This window comes from Oncorhynchus gorbuscha, unplaced genomic scaffold (assembly GCF_021184085.1).
Source record: "Oncorhynchus gorbuscha isolate QuinsamMale2020 ecotype Even-year unplaced genomic scaffold, OgorEven_v1.0 Un_scaffold_856, whole genome shotgun sequence".
Lineage (NCBI taxonomy): Eukaryota > Metazoa > Chordata > Actinopteri > Salmoniformes > Salmonidae > Oncorhynchus > Oncorhynchus gorbuscha.
Window position 1 is genome coordinate 50,001 of NW_025745845.1, and position 27,500 is coordinate 77,500.

Consider the following 27,500-nt stretch of genomic DNA (forward strand, 5'->3'; position numbering starts at 1 on the left):
AATCTGAGACAGTCTGTCTGGATGGTCTTCATCAACACTACAATCTGAGACAGTCTGTCTGGATGGTCTTCATCACCACTACAATCTGAGACAGTCTGTCTGGATGGTCTTCATCAACACTACAATCTGAGACAGTCTGTCTGGATGGTCTTCATCGCCACTACAATCTGAGACAGTCTGTCTGGAGGGTCTTCATCACCACTACAATCTGAGACAGTCTGTCTGGAGGGTCTTCATCACCACTACAATCTGAGACAGTCTGTCTGGAGGGTCTTCATCACCACTACAATCTGAGACAGTCTGTCTGGAGGGTCTTCATCACCACTACAATCTGAGACAGTCTGTCTGGAGGGTCTTCATCACCACTACAATCTGAGACAGTCTGTCTGGATGGTCTTCATCAACACTACAATCTGAGACAGTCTGTCTGGATGGTCTTCATCACCACTACAATCTGAGACAGTCTGTCTGGAGGGTCTTCATCACCACTACAATCTGAGACAGTCTGTCTGGAGGGTCTTCATCACCACTACAATCTGAGACAGTCTGTCTGGATGGTCTTCATCAACACTACAATCTGAGACAGTCTGTCTGGATGGTCTTCATCAACACTACAATCTGAGACAGTCTGTCTGGAGGGTCTTCATCACCACTACAATCTGAGACAGTCTGTCTGGAGGGTCTTCATCACCACTACAATCTGAGACAGTCTGTCTGGATGGTCTTCATCAACACTACAATCTGAGACAGTCTGTCTGGATGGTCTTCATCACCACTACAATCTGAGACAGTCTGTCTGGAGGGTCTTCATCGCCACTACAATCTGAGACAGTCTGTCTGGAGGGTCTTCATCACCACTACAATCTGAGACAGTCTGTCTGGAGGGTCTTCATCGCCACTACAATCTGAGACAGTCTGTCTGGATGGTCTTCATCAACATAACCAGTCAACGATGGTTCTGTGAACACTGGAGGGTGAATGAATTGTGCATCACACTGTGAAGAGACAAATTGTCTCTCTGTTCCAAAAGCCCACAGACCAGGCTGTGATCTGGTGGGTTGTATTCCTGTCTGTGATGCTCAGAATGTGGATAAGCCTCTTAGAATGGAGGTGAGTGGTGAGAGATACGATCAAGAGAGAGAAACAAGCCTCTGTCTCTCTCTCTCCTCCTCCTCTCCTCCTCCTCCTCTCCTCCTCCTCCTCCTCTCCTCCTCCTCTTCATCTCTCCTCATCCACTCTCTTCCTCTCTCCTCCTCTCCTCTCCTCTCTCCTTGTCCTCCCTCCTCCTCCTCCCACTCCTCTCCCCTCTCTCCTTGTCCTCTCACCTCCTCCTCTCCTCCTCTAATCTCCTCCTCCTCTAATCACCTCCTCCTCCTCTAATCACCTCCTCCTCCTCTTCCTCCTCTCCTCTGCCCTTTCCTATGTCCTATCCTCCCTTCCTCTGTGCCCGTTCCTGTCCGGTGTGATAGCAGGGTTAGAGGACAGTGAGACAAGGGGACTGCGTCAGACAAGATGTCCTTCTCCTGTTCAGTCATTTCCCCAGTGAGCAGGTCTGACAGATGTCCCTGAGAACAAACAGCACACAGCAGGGATACTGTCCAGGACACTTTAAAACCGGGGTGATGTAGTGACACCAAGGAACAGGGGACATGAACCCTGTCCTCCTCTGTCCTCCTTTAACTCTCTGTCTACTGTTTAGTTAAGTGATAAACTGGTGTTGAGGATACAGCACATTGGCTTGTCGAGGGCCGGCGCTCTGTGCCAATGTATTATCCTCCAAACACAGTCTTCCAGGGCATTGTCACTTTTATACAACTGGTTACCAACATGTTCAAATAATCATGGACATTTTTTCATTAATAAAACATTATTTTATTCATGCTACTTCATCCCTCCAGGAGATATAGTCCAGACACTCATCTAGGGTTGTTACTACACTACAAACCCCTGGACACTACCACATGGTTACTACACTACAACATGGTTACTACACTACAACATGGTTACTACACTACAACATGGTTACTACACTACAACATGGTTACTACACTACAAACCCCTGGACACTACCACATGGTTACTACACTACAACATGGTTACTACACTACAACATGGTTACTACACTACAACATGGTTACTACACTACAACATGGTTACTACACTACAACATGGTTACTACACTACCACATGGTTACTACACTACCACATGGTTACTACACTACAACATGGTTACTACACTACAAACCCCTGGACACTACAACATGGTTACTACACTACAACATGGTTACTACACTACAACATGGTTACTACACTACAACATGGTTACTACACTACAACATGGTTACTACACTACAACATGTTTACTACACTACAAACCCCTGGACACTACCACATGGTTACTACACTACAACATGGTTACTACACTACAACATGGTTACTACACTACAACATGGTTACTACACTACAACATGGTTACTACACTACAACATGGTTACTACACTACAACATGGTTACTACACTACCACATGGTTACTACACTACAACATGGTTACTACACTACAACATGGTTACTACACTACAACATGGTTACTACACTACAACATGGTTACTACACTACAACATGGTTACTACACTACAACATGGTTACTACACTACAACATGGTTACTACACTACAACATGGTTACTACACTACAACATGTTTACTACACTACAACATGGTTACTACACTACCACATGGTTACTACACTACAACATGGTTACTACACTACAAACCCCTGGACACTACAACATGGTTACTACACTACAACATGGTTACTACACTACAACATGGTTACTATACTACAACATGGTTACTACACTACAACATGGTTACTACACTACAACATGGTTACTACACTACAACATGGTTACTACACTACAACATGTTTACTACACTGCAACATGGTTACTACACTACAAACCCCTGGACAATACAACATGGTTACTACACTACACCATGGTTACTACACTACAACATGGTTACTACACTACAACATGGTTACTACACTACAACATGTTTACTACACTACAAACCCCTGGACACTACCACATGGTTACTACACTACAACATGGTTACTACACTACAACATGGTTACTACACTACAAGATGGTTACTACACTACAACATAGTTACTACACTACCACATGGTTACTACACTACAACATGGTTACTACACTACAAACCCCTGGACACTACAACATGGTTACTACACTACAACATGGTTACTACACTACAACATGGTTACTACACTACAACATGGTTACTACACTACAACATGGTTACTACACTACAACATGTTTACTACACTACAAACCCCTGGACAATACAACATGGTTACTACACTACAACATGGTTACTACACTACAACATGGTTACTACACTACCACATGGTTACTACACTACCACATGGTTACTACACTACAACATGGTTACTACACTACAACATGGTTACTACACTACAATATGGTTACTACACTACAACATGGTTACTACACTACAACATGGTTACTACACTACAACATGGTTACTACACTACAACATGGTTACTACACTACAATATGGTTACTACACTACAACATGGTTACTACACTACAATATGGTTACTACACTACCACATGGTTACTACACTACAACATGGTTACTACACTACAACATGGTTACTACACTACAACATGGTTACTACACTGCAACATGGTTACTACACTACAATATGGTTACTACACTACTACATGGTTACTACACTACTACATGTTTACTACACTGCAACATGGTTACTACACTACAACATGTTTACTACACTACAAACCCCTGGACAATACAACATGGTTACTACACTACAACATGGTTACTACACTACAACATGGTTACTACACTACAACATGGTTACTACACTACAACATGGTTACTACACTACAACATGGTTACTACACTACAACATGTTTACTACACTACAAACCCCTGGACAATACAACATGGTTACTACACTACCAACCACTGGCCTCAGATATATCAAAAGTAGTGCACTATATAGGGGACATTTATAGGGGACATATATAGGGGACATATATAAGGGACATATATAGGGCACATATAGGGGACATATATAGGGGACATATATAGGGGACATATATAGGGGACACATATAGGGCACATATATAGGGGACATATATAGGGGACATATATAGGGGACATATATAAGGGACATATATAGGGCACATATAGGGGACATATATAGGGGACATATATAGGGGACATATATAGGGGACATATAGGGGACACATATAGGGGACACATATAGGGGACACATATAGGGGACATATAGGGCACACATATATAGGGGACATATATAGGGCACACATATATAGGGGACATATAGGGGACATATAGGGCACACATATATAGGGGACATATATAGGGGACATATATAGGGGATATATATAGGGGACATATATAGGGCACACATATTTAGGGGACATATATAGGGGACATATATAGGGGACATATATAGGGGACATATATAGGGCACATATATAGGGGACATATATAGGGGACATATATAGGGGACATATATAGGGAACATATATAGGGGACACATATAGGGGACACATATAGGGGACACATATAGGGGACATACATAGGGGACATACATAGGGCACATATATATAGGGGACATATATAGGGCACATATATAGGGGACATATATAGGGGACATATATAGGGGACACATATATAGGGGACATATATAGGGGACATATATAGGGGACATATATAGGGTACACATATTTAGGGTACACATATTTAGGGGGCATATATAGGGGACATATATAGGGCACATATATAGGGCACATATATAGGGCACATATATAGGGGAGATATATAGGGGACATATAGGGCACATATATAGGGGACATATATAGGGGACATATATACGGGACATATATAGTTGACATATATAGGGGACATATATAGGGCACATATATAGGGCACATATATAGGGGACATATATAGGGGACATATAGGGCACATATATAGGGGACATATATAGGGCACATATATAGGGGACATATATAGGGGACATATAGGGCACATATATAGGGGACATATATAGGGGACATATATAAGGGACATATATAGTGGACATATATAGGGGACATATATAGGGGACATATATAGGGGACATATAGGGGACACATATAGGGGACATATATAGGGGACATATAGGGGACATATATAGGGGACATATATAGGGGACATATATAGGGGACATATATAGGGGACACATAGGGGACATATATAGGGGACATATATAGGGGACAGCGTGTCATTTGAGATGTAGTTCAGGTACAAGCTAGGTGCTGCCAGACAGCCTGTCAGTGTCTATCGCCCACTAAGCATATCATTGGAAAAGACCAAGCCATTCTACCCCTTAATGAAATGTTAACTTAGTCATTTGCATATTGATGAGAATGCCAAAGGGAGCTTTAGGATGGAGAAAAGGAGTTTGGTGTTGGGGTAGTCGTGGGGGGGGCGGGGTATCCGTGCACAGCTGAAGTCATTTCCGTGCTAGCGGGTTTGCGGCTAATCGGAAGCGCTAGCTAGCTGGCTGGCAGAGTTGTGATGGAGAGGGGAAGGAGTGTGTGCGTGCGTGTGTGTGTGTGTGTGTGTATATGTGTGTGTGCGTGTGTGTGCGAGGGGGACAAACAGGAAGGAAGAGAGGGGACCCGGGGCCTCGGAGAGGGGAGGGTGTGTGTGTGTGTGTGTGTGTGTGTGTGTGTGTGTGTGTGTGTGTGTGTGTGTGTGTGTGTGTGTGTGTGTGTGTGTGTGTGTGTGTGTGTGTGTGTGTGTGTGTGTGTGTGTGTGTGTGCGCGAGGGGGACAAACAGGAAGGAAGAGAGGGGACCCGGGGCCTCGGAGAGGGGAGGGAGTGTGTGTGTGTGTGCGTGTGTGTGTGTGTGTGTGCGGGGGACAAACAGGAAGGAAGAGAGAGGACCCGGGGCCTCGGAGAGGGGAGGGAGTGTGTGTGTGCGTGTGTGTGTGTGTGTGTGTGCGAGGGGGACAAACAGGAAGGAAGAGAGGGGACCCGGGGCCTCGGTTCCCCTTTCTGAAGATTCGCTGCTGTGCCTGGTAATCTTCACTGAACCAAATCAGCCCAGTTTACAACATGCTAGAGTTGATATAAGGTGACCACTCAGCATCAATCAGCCCAGTTTACAACATGCTAGAGTTGATATAAGGTGACCACTGAGCATCAATCAGCCGTAGAGAAAGGCCACTGCCCCTGAAACGGTGATCTCGGACACAAATGATATAGGAGGGACCTTTTCCAACTAATCTCAGCTTCTATGGCTGCCTGAACTTAGAGCCAGCATACCGTATGTCCTGCAGGGTGTTCCTGTCATTGGTGCTCGTCTCAAAGAGATGAGGAGATATTTCTACAGGTTAACATGTGTACCAGAGAGGATGAATGGTTTCTGGGTCGAACAGAGATGCTTTGCTTTCTGCTGCTCTCTCTGTTCTCTCTCTGTTCTCTGTTCTCTCTCCTCTGTTCTCTCTCCTCTGCTCTCTCTCATCTGCTCTCTGTTCTCTCTCCTCTGTTCTCTCTCCTCTGTTCTCTCTCCTCTGTTCTCTCTCTCTGTTCTCTCTCCTCTCTGTTCTCTCTCTGTTCTCTCTCTGTTCTCTCTCCTCTGTTCTCTCTCCTCTGCTCTCTCTCATCTGCTCTCTGTTCTCTCTCTGTTCTCTCTCTGTTCTCTCTCTCCTCTGTTCTCTCTCTCTGTTCTCTCTCTGTTCTCTCTCCTCTGTTCTCTCTCCTCTGTTCTCTCTCCTCTGTTCTCTCTCCTCTGTTCTCTCTCCTCTGTTCTCTCTCCTCTGTTCTCTCTCCTCTGTTCTCTCTCTCTGTTCTCTCTCCTCTGTTCTCTCTCCTCTGTTCCCTCTCCTCTGTTCTCTCTCCTCTGTTCTCTCTCCTCTGTTCTCTCTCCTCTGTTCTCTCTCTGTTCTCTCTCCTCCGTTCTCTCTCCTCTGTTCTCTCTCCTCCGTTCTCTCTCCTCTGTTCTCTCTCTCCTCTGTTCTCTCTCCTCTGTTCTCTCTCCTCTGTTCTCTCTCCTCTGTTCTCTCTCCTCTGTTCTCTCTCCTCTGTTCTCTCTCCTCTGTTCTCTCTCTCTCTGTTCTCTCTCCTCTGTTCTCTCTCCTCTGTTCTCTCTCTCCTCTGTTCTCTCTCCTCTGTTCTCTCTCCTCTGTTCTCTCTCCTCTGTTCTCTCTCCTCTGTTCTCTCTCCTCTGTTCTCTCTCCTCTGTTCTCTCTCCTCTGTTCTCTCTCTCCTCTGTTCTCTCTCCTCTGTTCTCTCTCCTCTGTTCTCTCTCCTCTGTTCTCTCTCCTCTGTTCTCTCTCTCCTCTGTTCTCTCTCCTCTGTTCTCTCTCCTCTGTTCTCTCTCCTCTGTTCTCTCTCCTCTGTTCTCTCTCCTCTGTTCTCTCTCCTCTGTTCTCTCTCCTCTGTTCTCTCTCCTCTGTTCTCTCTCCTCTGTTCTCTCTCCTCTGTTCTCTCTCTCCTCTGTTCTCTCTCCTCCGTTCTCTCTCTCTGTTCTCTCTCCTCTGTTCTCTCTCCTCTGTTCTCTCTCCTCTGTTCTCTCTCCTCTGTTCTCTCTCTGTTCTCTCTCCTCCGTTCTCTCTCCTCTGTTCTCTCTCCTCTGTTCTCTCTCTCCTCTGTTCTCTCTCCTCTGTTCTCTCTCCTCTGTTCTCTCTCCTCTGTTCTCTCTCCTCTGTTCTCTCTCTCCTCTGTTCTCTCTCCTCTGTTCTCTCTCCTCTGTTCTCTCTCCTCTGTTCTCTCTCCTCTGTTCTCTCTCCTCTGTTCTCTCTCCTCTGTTCTCTCTCCTCTGTTCTCTCTCCTCTGTTCTCTCTCTCCTCTGTTCTCTCTCTCCTCTGTTCTCTCTCCTCTGTTCTCTCTCCTCTGTTCTCTCTCCTCTGTTCTCTCTCCTCTGTTCTCTCTCCTCTGTTCTCTCTCCTCTGTTCTCTCTCCTCTGTTCTCTCTCCTCTGTTCTCTCTCCTCTGTTCTCTCTCCTCTGTTCTCTCTCCTCTGTTCTCTCTCCTCTGTTCTCTCTCCTCTGTTCTCTCTCTGTTCTCTCTCCTCTGTTCTCTCTCTGTTCTCTCTCCTCTGTTCTCTCTCCTCTGTTCTCTCTCCTCTGTTCTCTCTCCTCTGTTCTCTCTTCTCTGTTCTCTCTCCTCTGTTCTCTCTCCTCTCTCCTCCTCCCACACTTCCCACAGCACCAGAGGGACAGACAGACAGACAGACTGTCTCACACCTCTCCCACACTTCCCACAGCACCAGAGAGACAGACATACTGTCTCACACCTCTCCCACCTCTCCCACACTTCCCACAGCACCAGAGGGACAGACAGACAGGCAGACTGTCTCACACCTCTCCCACCTCTCCCACCTCTCCCACAGCACCAGTGACAGTCAGACAGACTGTCTCCCACCTCTCCCACAGCACCAGAGTGACAGACAGGCAGACTGTCTCACACCTCTCCCACAGCACCAGAGGGACAGAGAGACAGACTGTCTCCCACCTCTCCCACAGCACCAGAGAGACAGACAGGCAGACTGTCTCACACCTCTCCCACCTCTCCCACAGCACCAGAGAGACAGACAGACAGACAGACTGTCTCACACCTCTCCCACCTCTCCCACAGCACCAGAGAGACAGAGAGACAGACAGACTGTCTACCACCTCTCCCACCTCTCCCACAGCACCAGAGGGACAGAGAGACAGACAGACTGTCTCACACCTCTCCCACCTCTCCCACCTCTCCCACAGCACCAGAGGGACAGAGAGACAGACAGACTGTCTCACACCTCTCCCACCTCTCCCACCTCTCCCACCTCTCCCACAGCACCAGAGGGACAGAGAGACAGACAGACTGTCTCACACCTCTCCCACCTCTCCCACAGCACCAGAGAGACAGAGAGACAGACAGACTGTCTCACACCTCTCCCACCTCTCCCACAGCACCAGAGGGACAGAGAGACAGACAGACTGTCTCACATCTCTCCCACCTCTCCCACCTCTCCCACAGCACCAGAGGGACAGAGAGACAGACAGACTGTCTCACACCTCTCCCACCTCTCCCACCTCTCCCACAGCACCAGAGGGACAGAGAGACAGACAGACTGTCTCACACCTCTCCCACCTCTCCCACAGCACCAGAGAGACAGAGAGACAGACAGACTGTCTCACACCTCTCCCACCTCTCCCACAGCACCAGAGGGACAGAGAGACAGACAGACTGTCTCACACCTCTCCCACCTCTCCCACAGCACCAGAGGGACAGAGAGACAGACAGACTGTCTCACACCTCTCCCACCTCTCCCACAGCACCAGAGAGACAGACAGACAGGTCGGTAGTCACACATCTTTCTCTCTTTCTTGAGTTCTTTCTTTCCCTGTCACCCTTGACCTCTCACGATTTATCTCTCTCTCTCCCGTCATCGCACTGTGTGTGGGCGAGGAGAGGATGAAGTTATCTGTGCAAACAAATATATTTGTATCAACAAGTGCTTCAGAAATTCAAGACAAGACTTGCAGAATGCATTAAGTCTGTTAGGAGAAAGAGTGAAAGAGTGTTTCAGAGTTGGTTCATGCATTTACTGTCTGTTTAAAAACCACGTAGTCGTTGACACCGTCTATCTGTCGTCTCGTAAAATAGCTCCCGGATGCTCATAGCCTCTCTGAGTTATCATGTCCTATAACACTGGTTTCATCAAAACAAATAAAACAGGAACTAGCTAGAAAACACAAACCCCATGACTCTAACCTGGGGCGGCAGGGTAGCCTAGTGGTTAGAGCGTTGGACTAACCAGGAACTAGCTAGAAAACACAAACCCCATGACTCTAACCTGGGGCGGCAGGGTAGCCTAGTGGTTAGAGCGTTGGACTAACCAGGAACTAGCTAGAAAACACAAACACCATAACTGGTCTCCAGTCTGTGTTGCTGGTTCGAGCCCAGGGAGGAGCGAAAAAACAAAAAAAACATCATCACTATCTCCCTCTTTAACAAAAAAACATCATCACTATCTCCCTCTTTAACAAAAAACATAATCGCTATCTCCCTCTTTTTCACACAGATCCAAACATCTCTATCCATCCCCCAGTCTGTCCCCGACTAAACTTTCTCTCTGAAGCCAATGAGGCCAGTGTGTATAATAGCAGCGTGGCTCTGAATCGGCAGTGAAGGATCTCACTTTTATCTCGCTCTAGAGCTGAGCCTGGCGTTGTTGTTGTTGTTGTTGACAGAACAGCTTGTTAATAACTCTGACGAGGCCAGGAGACGCAGCACATGCCCAGTAATCTGTTGCTCAGAGAGTTGGCTCCCAGCGATACAACACATTCTGATAGAGCTCACTGAGTCCACAACACATTCTGATAGAGCTCACTGAGTCCACAACACATTCTGATAGAGCTCACTGAGTCCACAACACATTCTGATAGAGCTCACTGAGTCCATGAGATACAACACATTCTGATAGAGCTCACTGAGTCCACAACACATTCTGATAGAGCTCACTGAGTCCACAACACATTCTGATAGAGCTCACTGAGTCCACAACACATTCTGATAGAGCTCACTGAGTCCACAACACATTCTGATAGAGCTCACTGAGTCCACGAGATACAACACATTCTAATAGAGCTCACTGAGTCCACAACACATTCTGATAGAGCTCACTGAGTCCACAACACATTCTAATAGAGCTCACTGAGTCCACAACACATTCTGATAGAGCTCACTGAGTCCACAACACATTCTGATAGAGCTCACTGAGTCCACAACACATTCTAATAGAGCTCACTGAGTCCACAACACATTCTGATAGAGCTCACTGAGTCCACAACACATTCTAATAGAGCTCACTGAGTCCACAACACATTCTGATAGAGCTCACTGAGTCCATGAGATACAACACATTCTAATAGAGCTCACTGAGTCCACAACACATTCTGATAGAGCTCACTGAGTCCACAACACATTCTAATAGAGCTCACTGAGTCCATGAGATACAACACATTCTAATAGAGCTCACTGAGTCCACAACACATTCTGATAGAGCTCACTGAGTCCACAACACATTCTGATAGAGCTCACTGAGTCCACGAGATACAACACATTCTAATAGAGCTCACTGAGTCCACAACACATTCTGATAGAGCTCACTGAGTCCACAACACATTCTGATAGAGCTCACTGAGTCCACAACACATTCTGATAGAGCTCACTGAGTCCACAACACATTCTGATAGAGCTCACTGAGTCCACAACACATTCTGATAGAGCTCACTGAGTCCACAACACATTCTGATAGAGCTCACTGAGTCCACAACACATTCTGATAGAGCTCACTGAGTCCACAACACATTCTGATAGAGCTCACTGAGTCCACAACACATTCTGATAGAGCTCACTGAGTCCACAACACATTCTGATAGAGCTCACTGAGTCCACGAGATACAACACATTCTAATAGAGCTCACTGAGTCCACAACACATTCTGATAGAGCTCACTGAGTCCACAACACATTCTGATAGAGCTCACTGAGTCCACAACACATTCTAATAGAGCTCACTGAGTCCACAACACATTCTGATAGAGCTCACTGAGTCCACAACACATTCTGATAGAGCTCACTGAGTCCACAACACATTCTGATAGAGCTCACTGAGTCCACAACACATTCTGATAGAGCTCACTGAGTCCACAACACATTCTGATAGAGCTCACTGAGTCCACAACACATTCTAATAGAGCTCACTGAGTCCACGAGATACAACACATTCTGATAGAGCTCACTGAGTCCACAACACATTCTGATAGAGCTCACTGAGTCCACAACACATTCTGATAGAGCTCACTGAGTCCACAACACATTCTGATAGAGCTCACTGAGTCCACGAGATACAACACATTCTGATAGAGCTCACTGAGTCCACGAGATACAACACATTCTGATAGAGCTCACTGAGTCCACAACACATTCTGATAGAGCTCACTGAGTCCACAACACATTCTGATAGAGCTCACTGAGTCCACAACACATTCTGATAGAGCTCACTGAGTCCACAACACATTCTAATAGAGCTCACTGAGTCCACGAGATACAACACATTCTGATAGAGCTCACTGAGTCCACAACACATTCTGATAGAGCTCACTGAGTCCACAACACATTCTGATAGAGCTCACTGAGTCCACAACACATTCTGATAGAGCTCACTGAGTCCACGAGATACAACACATTCTGATAGAGCTCACTGAGTCCACGAGATACAACACATTCTAATAGAGCTCACTGAGTCCACGAGATACAACACATTCTGATAGAGCTCACTGAGTCCACAACACATTCTGATAGAGCTCACTGAGTCCACAACACATTCTAATAGAGCTCACTGAGTCCATGAGATACAACACATTCTAATAGAGCTCACTGAGTCCACGAGATACAACACATTCTGATAGAGCTCACTGAGTCCATGAGATACAACACATTCTAATAGAGCTCACTGAGTCCACGAGATACAACACATTCTAATAGAGCTCACTGAGTCCATGAGATACAACACATTCTAATAGAGCTCACTGAGTCCACGAGATACAACACATTCTGATAGAGCTCACTGAGTCCACAACACATTCTGATAGAGCTCACTGAGTCCACAACACATTCTGATAGAGCTCACTGAGTCCACAACACATTCTGATAGAGCTCACTGAGTCCACAACACATTCTGATAGAGCTCACTGAGTCCACGAGATACAACACATTCTGATAGAGCTCACTGAGTCCACGAGATACAACACATTCTGATAGAGCTCACTGAGTCCACAACACATTCTAATAGAGCTCACTGAGTCCGTGTAAAAGTGTTCAATATATTCTGTTCAAGACATTTAGAGATGTTTGTAAAGGTTTTCTATTGTTGAAGCACAGACCATTTCTTTCAGAGGCAAAGAGAGACATTTACGGGTGTGAAGGGGCAGAGGGTCAGGTGAGGTAAGGACAGGTACAGGCAGGTAAGGGATCACAACATATTGAAGTATGCATTGAACTGACTGGTGAGGGGAGGGGCTAATCTAGCTCATTGGGAGGTGTGGGTTAGGTAGTAGGGTGGGAGGTATTAGGTGACTAGTGTCCAATCAGGTAAGGGGTGATGGGTCGATCACGTTTGGGGACAATCAGGTTAGGGTTCATAGGTGAGAGATTAAAAGTCAAGGCTCAGTGAGGGGTCAGAGGTTATGTATCCTTACCTGGGATACTCTGCCTCCTGATGGCCAGCGCTCCATCGGGTGGCCTGGAGGGGTTGGAGTGCTTTGTGTAAGGCCCCTCATCTGGAAACAACAAGGAATGGAAAGACACTGTCAGCTACTGGGTTGAGATGGCTACTGTTGCACTACAGCCACACAGTCAACAACCCTCTCACCAGGACCAAGGAGTCAGATAGCACTACAACCACACAGTCAACAACCCTCTCACCAGGACCAAGGAGTCAGATAGCACTACAACCACACAGTCAACAACCCTCTCACCAGGACCAAGGAGTCAGATAGCACTACAACCACACAGTCAACAACCCTCTCACCAGGACCAAGGAGACAGATAGCACTACAGCCACACAGTCAACAACCCTCTCACCAGGACCAAGGAGTCAGATAGCACTACAACCACACAGTCAACAACCCTCTCACCAGGACCAAGGAGACAGATAGCACTACAACCACACAGTCAACAACCCTCTCACCAGGACCAAGGAGTCAGATAGCACTACTCAGAGTCAACAACCCCCTCACCAGGACCAAGGAGACAGATAGCACTACTCACAGTCAACAACCCTCTCACCAGGACCAAGGAGTCAGATAGCACTACAACCACACAGTCAACAACCCTCTCACCAGGACCAATGAGACAGATAGCACTACTCACAGTCAACAACCCCCTCACCAGGACCAAGGAGACAAATAGCACTACAACCCTCTCACCAGGACCAAGGAGTCAGATAGCACTACTCACAGTCAACAACCCCCTCACCAGGACCAAGGAGTCAGATAGCACTACAACCACACAGTCAACAACCCTCTCACCAGGACCAAGGAGTCAGATAGCACTACAACCACACTGTCAACAACCCTCTCACCAGGACCAAGGAGTCAGATAGCACTACAACCACACAGTCAACAACCCCCTCACCAGGACCAAGGAGTCAGATAGCACTACAACCACACAGTCAACAACCCTCTCACCAGGACCAAGGAGTCAGATAGCACTACTCACAGTCAACAACCCTCTCACCAGGACCAAGGAGACAAATAGCACTACAACCACACAGTCAACAACCCTCTCACCAGGACCAAGGAGTCAGATAGCACTACAACCACACAGTCAACAACCCTCTCACCAGGACCAAGGAGTCAGATAGCACTATTCACAGTCAACAACCCTCTCACCAGGACCAAGGAGTCAGATAGCACTACAACCACACAGTCAACAACCCCCTCACCAGGACCAAGGAGACAGATAGCACTACAACCACACAGTCAACAACCTCTCACCAGGACCAAGGAGACAGATAGCACTATTCACAGTCAACAACCCTCTCACCAGGACCAAGGAGTCAGATAGCACTACAACCACACAGTCAACAACCTCTCACCAGGACCAAGGAGTCAGATAGCACTACTCACAGTCAACAACCCTCTCACCAGGACCAAGGAGTCAGATAGCACTACAACCACACAGTCAACAACCCTCTCACCAGGACCAAGGAGTCAGATAGCACTACAACCACACAGTCAACAACCCTCTCACCAGGACCAAGGAGACAGATAGCACTACAACCCCTCACCAGGACCAAGGAACAGACAGCACATCAGTCCTGCGACATCACTCACAAACACAGAGTTCATGATGAAGAGTACACCCCTCCGGCCTTGAGCTCCAGTAGAGAAGCCAATACCGTCATAGTTCTCATCAGATAACGTAAATACGAGATAACGCTCATCAGATAACGTAAATACGAGATAACGCTCTTGAGATAACGTAAATACGAGATAACGCTCTTAAGATAACGTAAATACGAGATAACACTCATGAGATAACGTAAATACGAGATAACACTCATGAGATAACGTAAATACGAGATAATGCTCTGAGATAACGTTAAATACGAAGGATAAATGACTGTTATTTGAAAAGTAAATGACTGAAATTAGTACATTTACATTTACATTTAAGTCATTTAGCAGACGCTCTTATATATATACACCGGACAATTTATTAACCCATCTAGTACCGGGTCGGACCCTCCTTGGCTTCCAGAACAGCCTGAATTCTTTGGGTTATGGATTCTACAAGTCGGGAAACGTTCTAAGGGGACGTTGGTCCATACTGACGCGATGTCATCGTGCAGTTGCTGTAGATACCACCTCCACCAGCCTGTCCCGTTGACACCAGGCAGGATGGGACCATGGACTCGTGCTGCTTACTCCAAATCCTGACTCTGCCATCAGCAGGACTTAACAGGAACCGGGATTCGTCCAAGAGGTGTTTTTCTACACATCATATATCATATAGACAGGTGTGTGTACCTTTCCAAATATATGTCCAATCAATTGACTTTACCACAGGTGGACTCCAATCAAGTTGTATAAACATCTCAAGGATGATGAATGGAAACAGGATTCATCTGAGCTCAATTTCGAGTCTCATAGCAAATAAGTGCTCTGACATGCACTGTCAACTGTGGAACCTTTTATATAGACAGGTGTGTGTACATTTCCAAATCATGTCCCAATCAATTGAATTTACCACAGGTGGACTCCAATCAAGTTGTAGAAACATCTCAAGGATGATCAATGGAAACGTCTGAACACGTTTGTACATATTTTTTGTATATAAATTTGCAAACATTTAAAAAAAAAATGTCAAGGTTGATGAGGAATTTAGTTGATTTAATCCATTTTAAAATAAGTCTGTAACGTAACAACATGTGGTGGACAAGGGCAGGAGTCTGAATGCCCTGTAGACTGAATATGTTTCTCTGTCTTTACTGTCACCAGGTAGACGTTTCTCCTTGGCGACTCGGTATCAGAGAGGCTCTTGGACCTGTCAACGACGGCATAACAACTTTAACATGTTGACATTTTGAGGTGAAAGACTCAATCAAACCACAGGCATCCCTTCATCTCAGTGTGTCAGTCAGTACACAGAGGAACCCCCTTCCCTCTCCTAGTACAGAGACAACAGACAGGTATCGGATCCACTGCTGAAATAACCATCAGACGGCAGCATGAACAGAACCAGTAGTCTCTGACAGGAAGTCAACAACACCAGTAGTCTCTGACAGGAAGTCAACAACACCAGTAGTCTCTGACAGGAAGTCAACAACACCAGTAGTCTCTGACAGGAAGTCAACAACAGTAGTAGTCTCTGACAGGAAGTCAACAACACCAGTAGTCTCTGACAGGAAGTCAACAACACCAGTAGTCTCTGACAGGAAGTCAACAACACCAGTAGTCTCTGACAGGAAGACAACAACACCAGTAGTCTCTGACAGGAAGTCAACAACACCAATAGTCTCTGACAGGAAGTCAACAACACCAGTAGTCTCTGACAGGAAGTCAACAACACCAGTAGTCTCTGACAGGAAGTCAACAACACCAGTATTCTCTGACAGGAAGACAACAATAGTAGTAGTCTCTGACAGGAAGACAACAACACCAGTATTCTCTGACAGGAAGACAACAACAGTAGTAGTCTCTGACAGGAAGTCAACAACACCAGTAGTCTCTGACAGGAAGACAACAACACCAGTAGTCTCTGACAGGAAGACAACAGTAGTAGTGTCTGACAGGAAGACAACAACAGTAGTAGTGTCTGACAGGAAGACAACAGTAGTAGTCTCTGACAGGAAGTCAACAACACCAGTAGTCTCTGACAGGAAGTCAACAACACCAGTAGTCTCTGACAGGAAGACAACAACACCAGTAGTCTCTGACAGGAAGACAACAACACCAGTAGTCTCTGACAGGAAGACAACAACACCAGTAGTCTCTGACAGGAAGACAACAACACCAGTAGTCTCTGACAGGAAGACAACAACACCAGTAGTCTCTGACAGGAAGACAACAACAGTAGTAGTCTCTGACAGGAAGACAACAACACCAGTAGTCTCTGACAGGAAGACAACAACACCAGTAGTCTCTGACAGGAAGACAACAACAGTAGTAGTCTCTGACAGGAAGACAACAGTAGTAGTGTCTGACAGGAAGACAACAGTAGTAGTCTCTGACAGGAAGACAACAGTAGTAGTCTCTGACAGGAAGACAACAGTAGTAGTCTCTGACAGGAAGACAACAGTAGTAGTGTCTGACAGGAAGACAACAGTAGTAGTCTCTGACAGGAAGACAACAGTAGTAGTGTCTGACAGGAAGACAACAGTAGTAGTCTCTGACAGGAAGACAACAGTAGTAGTCTCTGACAGGAAGACAACAAAAGTAGTAGTCTCTGACAGGAAGACAACAACACCAGTAGTCTCTGACAGGAAGACAACAACAGTAGTAGTCTCTGACAGGAAGACAACAGTAGTAGTCTCTGACAGGAAGACAACAACACCAGTAGTCTCTGACAGGAAGACAACAGTAGTAGTCTCTGACAGGAAGACAACAACACCAGTAGTCTCTGACAGGAAGACAACAACAGTAGTAGTCTCTGACAGGAAGACAACAACAGTAGTAGTCTCTGACAGGAAGACAACAACACCAGTAGTCTCTGACAGGAAGACAACAACAGTAGTAGTCTCTGACAGGAAGACAACAACAGTAGTAGTCTCTGACAGGAAGACAACAACACCAGTAGTCTCTGACAGGAAGACAACAACAGTAGTAGTCTCTGACAGGAAGACAACAACAGTAGTAGTCTCTGACAGGAAGACAACAGCAGTAGTCTCTGACAGGAAGACAACACCAGTAGTCTCTGACAGGAAGACAACAGTAGTAGTCTCTGACAGGAAGACAACAGTAGTAGTCTCTGACAGGAAGACAACAACACCAGTAGTCTCTGACAGGAAGACAACAACACCAGTAGTCTCTGACAGGAAGACAACAGCAGTAGTCTCTGACAGGAAGACAACAACAGTAGTCTCTGACAGGAAGACAACAGTAGTCGTCTCTGACAGGAAGACAACAGTAGTAGTCTCTGACAGGAAGACAACAACAGTAGTAGTCTCTGACAGGAAGACAACAGTAGTAGTGTCTGACAGGAAGACAACAACAGTAGTAGTCTCTGACAGGAAGACAACAGTAGTAGTAGTCTCTGACAGGAAGACAACAGTAGTAGTCTCTGACAGGAAGACAACAACACCAGTAGTCTCTGACAGGAAGACAACAGGAGTAGTCTCTGACAGGAAGACAACAACAGTAGTCTCTGACAGGAAGTCAACAACAGTAGTCTCTGACAGGAAGACAACAACACCAGTAGTCTCTGACAGGAAGACAACAACAGTAGTCTCTGACAGGAAGACAACAGTAGTAGTGTCTGACAGGAAGACAACAACAGTAGTAGTCTCTGACAGGAAGACAACAGTAGTAGTGTCTGACAGGAAGACAACAGTAGTAGTGTCTGACAGGAAGACAACAGTAGTAGTGTCTGACAGGAAGACAACAACAGTAGTAGTCTCTGACAGGAAGACAACAGTAGTAGTCTCTGACAGGAAGACAACAGTAGTAGTCTCTGACAGGAAGACAACACCAGTAGTCTCTGACAGGAAGCCAACAGTAGTAGTCTCTGACAGGAAGACAACAGTAGTAGTGTCTGACAGGAAGACAACAGTAGTAGTATCTGACAGGAAGACAACAGCTATAGTGCCTGACAGGACCAGGAAGAGAATACCTTTGTCCTCCCCACAAAGACCTCCTGTCTTAGGGCTCCAGATGAGTGCTTGTCTCAGCATCCTCCATTTCTGCAGTACATTAGGCTTTGTGGAATGCATGGAGGGGGGTCAGGGATTACTGGGATGTGATGTGAAGACAGGGGGGGGGGCTATCATCACTGAACAGCAGACACTGCTTATGGACCCCAGCCATACCCACATAGGCTACACACACACACATGCACACACAGACACACACACTAACACACACTAGCACACACACACACACACACACACTCAAACTAATGCAACCGATGTAACTCATTACCACAATCATGCATACACATTATACACCATGCACACACACTGTCAATATGAATCCACACATTTGATATTCTCTCCTCTCTCTCGCTGCGTTCATGATGAGCTTTAAGTGCCAGAAACAGGACACTTGGTATTCTGCTCATTGTGCTGAGCGAGACTCTAGAACACTCGGTATTCTGCTCATTGTGCTGAGCGAGACTCTAGAACACTTGGTATTCTGCTCATTGTGCTGAGCGAGACTCTAGAACACTCGGTATTCTGCTCATTGTGCTGAGCGAGACTCTAGAACACTCGGTATTCTGCTCATTGTGCTGAGCGAGACTCTAGAACACTCGGTATTCTGCTCATTGTGCTGAGCGAGACTCTAGAACACTCGGTATTCTGCTCATTGTGCTGAGCGAGACTCTAGAACACTCGGTATTCTGCTCATTGTGCTGAGTGAGACTCTAGAACACTCGGTATTCTGCTCATTGTGCTGAGTGAGACTCTAGAACATTCAGTATTCTGCTCATTGTGCTGAGTGAGACTCTAGAACACTCGGTATTCTGCTCATTGTGCTGAGTGAGAATCTAGGACACTCAGTATTCTGCTCATTGTGCTGAGTGAGACTCTAGAACACTCTGTATTCTGCTCATTGTGCTGAGTGAGAATCTAGGACACTCGGTATTCTGCTCATTGTGCTGAGTGAGACTCTAGAACACTTGGTATTCTGCTCATTGTGCTGAGTGAGAATCTAGAACACTTGGTATTCTGCTCATTGTGCTGAGTGAGACTCTAGAACACTTGGTATTCTGCTCATTGTGCTGAGTGAGACTCTAGAACACTTGGTATTCTGCTCATTGTGCTGAGTGAGACTCTAGAACACTTGGTATTCTGCTCATTGTGCTGAGTGAGACTCTAGAACACTTGGTATTCTGCTCATTGTGCTGAGTGAGACTCTAGAACACTTCGTATTCTGCTCATTGTGCTGAGTGAGACTCACAGTGGGACCTGCTGCTAACTGGATCAGCAGGGACTCTCTCTCTTTCCCTCCCCATCTATCTTTATTTCTCTCTCCCTCTCTTTCTCTTTCTGTTCCTCTCCCTCATCTTTTTCTCTCTCTGTTCCTCTCCCTCGTCTCTTTCTCTCTCTCTGTTCCTCTCCCTCGTCTCTTTCTCTCTTTCTGTTCCTCTCCCTCATCTCTTTCTCTCTCTCTGTTCCTCTCCCTCGTCTCTTTCTCTCTCTCTGTTCCTCTCCCTCGTCTCTTTCTCTCTTTCTGTTCCTCTCCCTCGTATCTTCCTCTCCCTCATATCTTTTTCTCTCTCTGTTCCTCTCCCTCGTCTCTTTCTCTCTCTGTTCCTCTCCCTCGTCTCTTTCTCTCTTTCTGTTCCTCTCCCTCGTCTCTTTCTCTCTCTCTGTTCCTCTCCCTCGTCTCTTTCTCTCTCTCTGTTCCTCTCCCTCGTCTCTTTCTCTCTCTCTGTTCCTCTCCCTCGTCTCTTTCTCTCTCTCTGTTCCTCTCCCTCATCTCTTTCTCTCTCTCTGTTCCTCTCCCTCGTCTCTTTCTCTCTCTCTGTTCCTCTCCCTCGTCTCTTTCTCTCTCTCTGTTCCTCTCCCTCGTCTCTTTCTCTCTCTCTGTTCCTCTCCCTCGTCTCTTTCTCTCTCTGTTCCTCTCCCTCGTCTCTTTCTCTCTTTCTGTTCCTCTCCCTCGTCTCTTTCTCTCTCTCTGTTCCTCTCCCTCGTCTCTTTCTCTCTCTCTGTTCCTCTCCCTCGTCTCTTTCTCTCTCTCTGTTCCTCTCCCTCGTCTCTTTCTCTCTCTCTGTTCCTCTCCCTCGTCTCTTTCTCTCTCTCTGTTCCTCTCCCTCGTCTCTTTCTCTCTCTCTGTTCCTCTCCCTCGTCTCTTTCTCTCTCTCTGTTCCTCTCCCTCGTCTCTTTCTCTCTCTCTGTTCCTCTCCCTCGTCTCTTTCTCTCTCTCTGTTCCTCTCCCTCGTCTCTTTCGCTCTCTCTGTTCCTCTCCCTTGTCTCTTTCTCTCTCTCTGTTCCTCTCCCTCGTCTCTTTCTCTCTCTCTGTTCCTCTCCCTCGTCTCTTTCTCTCCCTTCCCTTCCCTCCCTTCCCTCCCTCCCTCCCTCCCCCCCTCCCTCCTCTCTCTGACCTCCTGTCCATCAGATCAATAAGACCCAGCTACCCTCGTCTACCGCTCTATTAAAGACCTCTCCCAGAGCTATGGATTTGTATTACACTACCCTGTGGAGATGATTGTGTGTGTGTGTGTGTGTGTGTGTGTGTGTGTGTGTGTGTGTGTGTGTGTGTGTGTGTGTGTGTGTGTGTGTGTGTGTGTGTGTGTGTGTGTGTGTGTGTGTGTGTGTGTGTGTGTGTGTGTGTGTGTGTGTGTAAGGGGTGGGGATTACTAGGGACATCTCGATATGATATTATCACGATACTTGGGTGCCAATACATTAAAGGCTTTTTGTATTCACTGTGTGTTCCACTGTGTGTTTTGCGTCTTCTCTGTCCGTTAGTTAGAAGGTCTGTCTGTGTGTCTGGGCAGTCACTGTGTGTTGTGTCTTCTCTGTGTGTCTGGGCAGTCACTGTGTGTTGTGTCTTCTCTGTCCGTTAGTTAGAAGGTCTGTCTGTGTGTCTGGGCAGTCACTGTGTGTTGTGTCTTCTCTGTGTGTCTGGACAGTCACTGTGTGTTGTGTCTTCTCTGTGTGTCTGGACAGTCACTGTGTGTTCCACTGTGTGTTGTGTCTTCTCTGTATGCCTGGGCAGTCACTGTGTGTTGTGTCTTCTCTGTGTGTCTGGACAGTCACTGTGTGTTCCACTGTGTGTTGTGTCTTCTCTGTATGCCTGGGCAGTCACTGTGTGTTGTGTCTTCTCTGTGTGTCTGGACAGTCACTGTGTGTTGTCTGTCCATCAGTTAGAAGGTCTGTGTGTCTGGGCAGTCACTGTGTGTTGTGTCTTCTCTGTCCGTTAGTTAGAAGGTCTGTCTGTGTGTCTGGGCAGTCACTGTGTGTTGTGTCTTCTCTGTGTGTCTGGACAGTCACTGTGTGTTCCACTGTGTGTTGTGTCTTCTCTGTATGCCTGGGCAGTCACTGTGTGTTGTCTGTCCATCAGTTAGAAGGTCTGTGTGTCTGGGGAGCGAGAGGGTTTGGTAAAGAGTTGGCACAACTCTGGCTCACAATTACAAGCTGTAGACTATTAAGTTAAAACAGGACGTTTGCATGTGATGTTGAGCGTAGAAGTGATAATTTGAAACAGGTCCTATATGCTCCATTTAAAGTGATTTGGCATCTTTAGTTATGAATGATACAAACCCCCATGATCCAACTACAGGCTAATGATGATTTGAGAAAATCACACAACAAAAATAATCTTGCTCTCTGTTCCTTGCCTCAGGCTGCACACGCTGGTTTCTCTCATCAAGTGGTCATATTTTCACCCATCAGACTATTCTCAATTTAATCTGGTCTTTACTAATATGTCAAATTGGTTTGGATTTAGAACGGCCCATTATCCAATGGGCAGGAGCAGAGGCAGAGGGGTAAAATCCCTGTAATCAGCATAGCCTGGGAAAGAAAATGGAGGCCACTTTCCCTGCGGTTTTTCAACCAGGTCGGCTTCTCCGGGTTTTATAACAACAATATGTCACGGTCGTTGAATGGAGGAGACCAAGGCACAGCGGGATGTGATGCATTCTCCTTATTTAACAAACATGAACCTATATATATATATATATATATATATATATATATATATATATATATATATATATATATATATATATATATATATATATATATATATAAACAAGTGCAGACACAGGCAACTAACCATAGACAATCACCCACAAAATACCCAAGGAATATGGCTGCCTAAATATGGTTCCCAATCAGAGAGACAACGATAAAACAGCTGCCTCTAATTGAGAACCAATCTAGGCAACCATAGACCTACATAAACACCTAGACTAGTGAAAACTCCCGTAGACGTACAAAACCCCTAGACAGGGGAAACAATAAACACATACATCACCCATGTCACACCCGGACCGAACCAAAATATATAAAGGAAAACAAAAGAATACTAAGGTCAGAGTGCGACACAACGTGTTTAATATCAGCTGCTGAGAAATACCTAGTAGCAGCTGGGATCCTGCATTTATGAGTCACGACCATCAACTCTCGGCTTTCATTTTTGATCATACACAGACATGTCTGGGCTTACAAGAACACTTCGAAGCATGCAGCCTCGCGTTGCGTGACAGGCGATATTCTGCCCGAACTCTGCATGCCGTGGGGCTCTCCTACTCGAGAGCGTCACTTGGAATAACCAAGTGAAATCTGTTTCGGGAACGTCGATCGTCGTAATATCTCTTCACAACTTAAAACATATTTCATGTAACTGTTGACAGGCCCTTCTCCTCTGCACGCTGGAGAAAAGAACGAAGAAGAAGAGAGGAGGAGATGGAAACGTACGGTGGTGAGATATTCTGTAGCTAAAGGTAATGTGTCAGCCTATTAATTATCAAAATATTTAAAAATCCCCAATTAGTAGACTATTGAAAATCAAATACAAATTCACTATAATTGTAGACTAACTTTGTAAGCCGCCCTACTAATCAATGAACCTACAGCAATCATATAGGCCTTTACATTCTCTCCCATCAGGTAACCAGTCCATCCAGTATAGGCCTTTACATTATCTCCCATCAGGTAACCAGTCCATCTAGTATAGGCCTTTACATTATCTCCCATCAGGTAACCAGTCCATCTAGTATAGGCCTTTACATTATCTCCCATCAGGTAACCAGTCCATCCAGTATAGGCCTTTACATTATCTCCCATCAGGTAACCAGTCCATCTAGTATAGGCCTTTACATTATCTCCCATCAGGTAACCAGTCCATCTAGTATAGGCCTTTACATTATCTCCCATCAGGTAACCAGTCCATCTAGTATAGGCCTTTACATTATCTCCCATCAGGTAACCAGTCCATCTAGTATAGACCTTTACATTATCTCCCATCAGGTAACCAGTCCATCTAGACCTTTACATTCTCTCCCATCAGGTAACCAGTCCATCCAGTATAGACCTTTACATTATCTCCCATCAGGTAACCAGTCCATCCAGTATAGACCTTTACATTCTCTCCCATCAGGTAACCAGTCCATCTAGTATAGGCCTTTACATTATCTCCCATCAGGTAACCAGTCCATCTAGTATAGGCCTTTACATTATCTCCCATCAGGTAACCAGTCCATCCAGTATAGACCTTTACATTATCTCCCATCAGGTAACCAGTCCATCCAGTATAGACCTTTACATTCTCTCCCATCAGGTAACCAGTCCATCCAGTATAGGCATATCTATACATTATCTCCCATCAGGTAACCAGTCCATCCAGTATAGGCATATCTATACATTATCTCCCATCAGGTAACCAGTCCATCTAGTATAGGCATATCTATACATTATCTCCCATCAGGTAACCAGTCCATCTAGTATAGACCTTTACATTATCTCCCATCAGGTAACCAGTCCATCCAGTATAGACCTTTACATTCTCTCCCATCAGGTAACCAGTCCATCTAGTATAGACCTTTACATTATCTCCCATCAGGTAACCAGTCCATCTAGGCCTTTACATTCTCTCCCATCAGGTAACCAGTCCATCCAGTATAGACCTTTACATTATCTCCCATCAGGTAACCAGTCCATCTAGTATAGACCTTTACATTATCTCCCATCAGGTAACCAGTCCATCTAGTATAGACCTTTACATTATCTCCCATCAGGTAACCAGTCCATCCAGTATAGACCTTTACATTCTCTCCCATCAGGTAACCAGTCCATCTAGTATAGACCTTTACATTATCTCCCATCAGGTAACCAGTCCATCTAGGCCTTTACATTCTCTCCCATCAGGTAACCAGTCCATCCAGTATAGACCTTTACATTATCTCCCATCAGGTAACCAGTCCATCTAGTATAGACCTTTACATTCTCTCCCATCAGGTAACCAGTCCATCTAGTATAGGCATATCTATACATTATCTCCCATCAGGTAACCAGTCCATCCAGTATAGACCTTTACATTCTCTCCCATCAGATAACCAGTCCATCTAGTATAGGCCTTTACATTCTCTCCCATCAGGTAACCAGTCCATCTAGTATAGGCCTTTACATTATCTCCCATCAGGTAACCAGTCCATCTAGACCTTTACATTATCTCCCATCAGGTAACCAGTCCATCTAGACCTTTACATTATCTCCCATCAGGTAACCAGTCCATCTAGACCTTTACAATCTCTCCCATCAGGTAACCAGTCCATCCAGTATAGACCTTTACATTCTCTCCCATCAGGTAACCAGTCCATCTAGTATAGGCCTTTACATTATCTCCCATCAGGTAACCAGTCCATCTAGACCTTTACATTCTCTCCCATCAGGTAACCAGTCCGTCTAGTATAGACCTTTACATTCTCCCCCATCAGGTAACCAGTCCATCTAGTATAGGCCTTTACATTATCTCCCATCAGGTAACCAGTCCATCTAGACCTTTACATTCTCTCCCATCAGGTAACCAGTCCATCTAGACCTTTACATTATCTCCCATCAGGTAACCAGTCCATCTAGGCCTTTACATTCTCTCCCATCAGGTAACCAGTCCGTCCAGTATAGGCCTTTACATTGTGGTCCTGTGTAGCTCAGTTGGTAGAGCATGGCGCTTGTAACGCCAGGGTAGTGGGTTCGATCCCCGGGACCACCCATACATAGAATGTATGCACACATGACTGTAACTCGCTTTGGATAAAAGCGTCTGCTAAATGGCATATATTATTATATTATATTATATTTTACATTCTCTCGTTAGTGATACCAGTCTATCCAGTATAGGCCTATCTATCGACCTGATGGAGGGACAATATATCCCTGAGTACCAGCCCATTAGGACCTGATGGAGGGACAATGGAGCCCTGAGTACCAGGCCATTATGACCTGATGGAGGAACAATGGAGCCCTGAGTACCAGGCCATTATGACCTGACGGAGGGACAATAGAGCCCTGAGTACCAGAACATTAGGACCTGATGGTAGTTAGATGCCTGAGTACCAGGCCATTAGGACCTGATGGAGGGACAATAGAGCCCTGAGTACCAGGCCATTAGGACCTGATGGAGGAACAATAGAGCCCTGAGTACCAGGCCATTAGGACCTGATGGAGGAACAATAGAGCCCTGAGTACCAGGCCATTAGGACCTGATGGAGGAACAATAGAGCCCTGAGTACCAGGCCATTAGGACCTGATGGAGGGACAATAGAGCCCTGAGTACCAGGCCATTATGACCTGATGGAGGGACAATAGAACCCTGAGTACCAGGCCATTATGATCTGATGTAGGGACAATAGAGCCCTGAGTACCAGGCCATTAGGACTTGCTGGTAGTTAGAGCCCTGGGTACCAGGCCATTAGGACCTGATGGAGGAACAATAGAGCCCTGAGTACCAGGCCATTATGACCTGATGGAGGGACAATAGAGCCCTGAGTACCAGGCCATTAGGACCTGATGGAGGGACAATAGAGCCCTGAGTACCAGCCCATTAGGACCTGATGGAGGGACAATAGAGCCCTGGGTAGATGTGTGGTCGACCTAGATGTGTGGCCGTTGGTGTTTAGTAAAATCAACGGCCCTAGAAGTGTGGCCGTTGGTGTGCAGTAAAATTAACGGCCCTAGAAGTGTGGCAGTTGGTGTTTAGTAAAATTAACGGCCCTAGAAGTGTGGCCGTTGGTGTGCAGTAAAATTAACGGCCCTAGAAGTGTGGCCGTTGGTGTGCAGTAAAATTAACGGCCCTAGAAGTGTGGCAGTTGGTGTTTAGTAAAATTAACGGCCCTAGAAGTGTGGCCGTTGGTGTGCAGTAAAATTAACGGCCCTAGAAGTGTGGCCGTTGGTGTGCAGTAAAATTAACGGCCCTAGAAGTGTGGCAGTTGGTGTTTAGTAAAATTAACGGCCCTAGAAGTGTGGCAGTTGGTGTGCAGTAAAATTAACGGCCCTAGAAGTGTGGCAGTTGGTGTTTGGTGTTTAGTAAAATTAACGGCCCTAGAAGTGTGGCCGTTGGTGTGCAGTAAAATTAACGGCCCTAGAAGTGTGGCAGTTGGTGTTTAGTAAAATTAACGGCCCTAGAAGTGTGGCCGTTGGTGTGCAGTAAAATCAACAGTCCTAGATGTCTGGCAGTTGGTGTGCAGTAAAATCA

The 27,500-nt window shown here is 46.0% G+C and overlaps 1 protein-coding gene across 1 annotated transcript in view; it reads right to left on the bottom strand.

The window, feature by feature from the left end:
* The window catches only part of LOC124020567 (glutamate receptor-interacting protein 1-like), a 223,206-nt gene that overhangs the window by 17,798 nt on the left and 177,908 nt on the right, over positions 1–27,500 (bottom strand). The window contains exon 3 of the mRNA XM_046335810.1: positions 13,335–13,415. Within this exon, the coding sequence (XP_046191766.1) occupies positions 13,335–13,415 (81 nt within the window). The remainder of the gene's footprint in view (positions 1–13,334; positions 13,416–27,500) is intronic.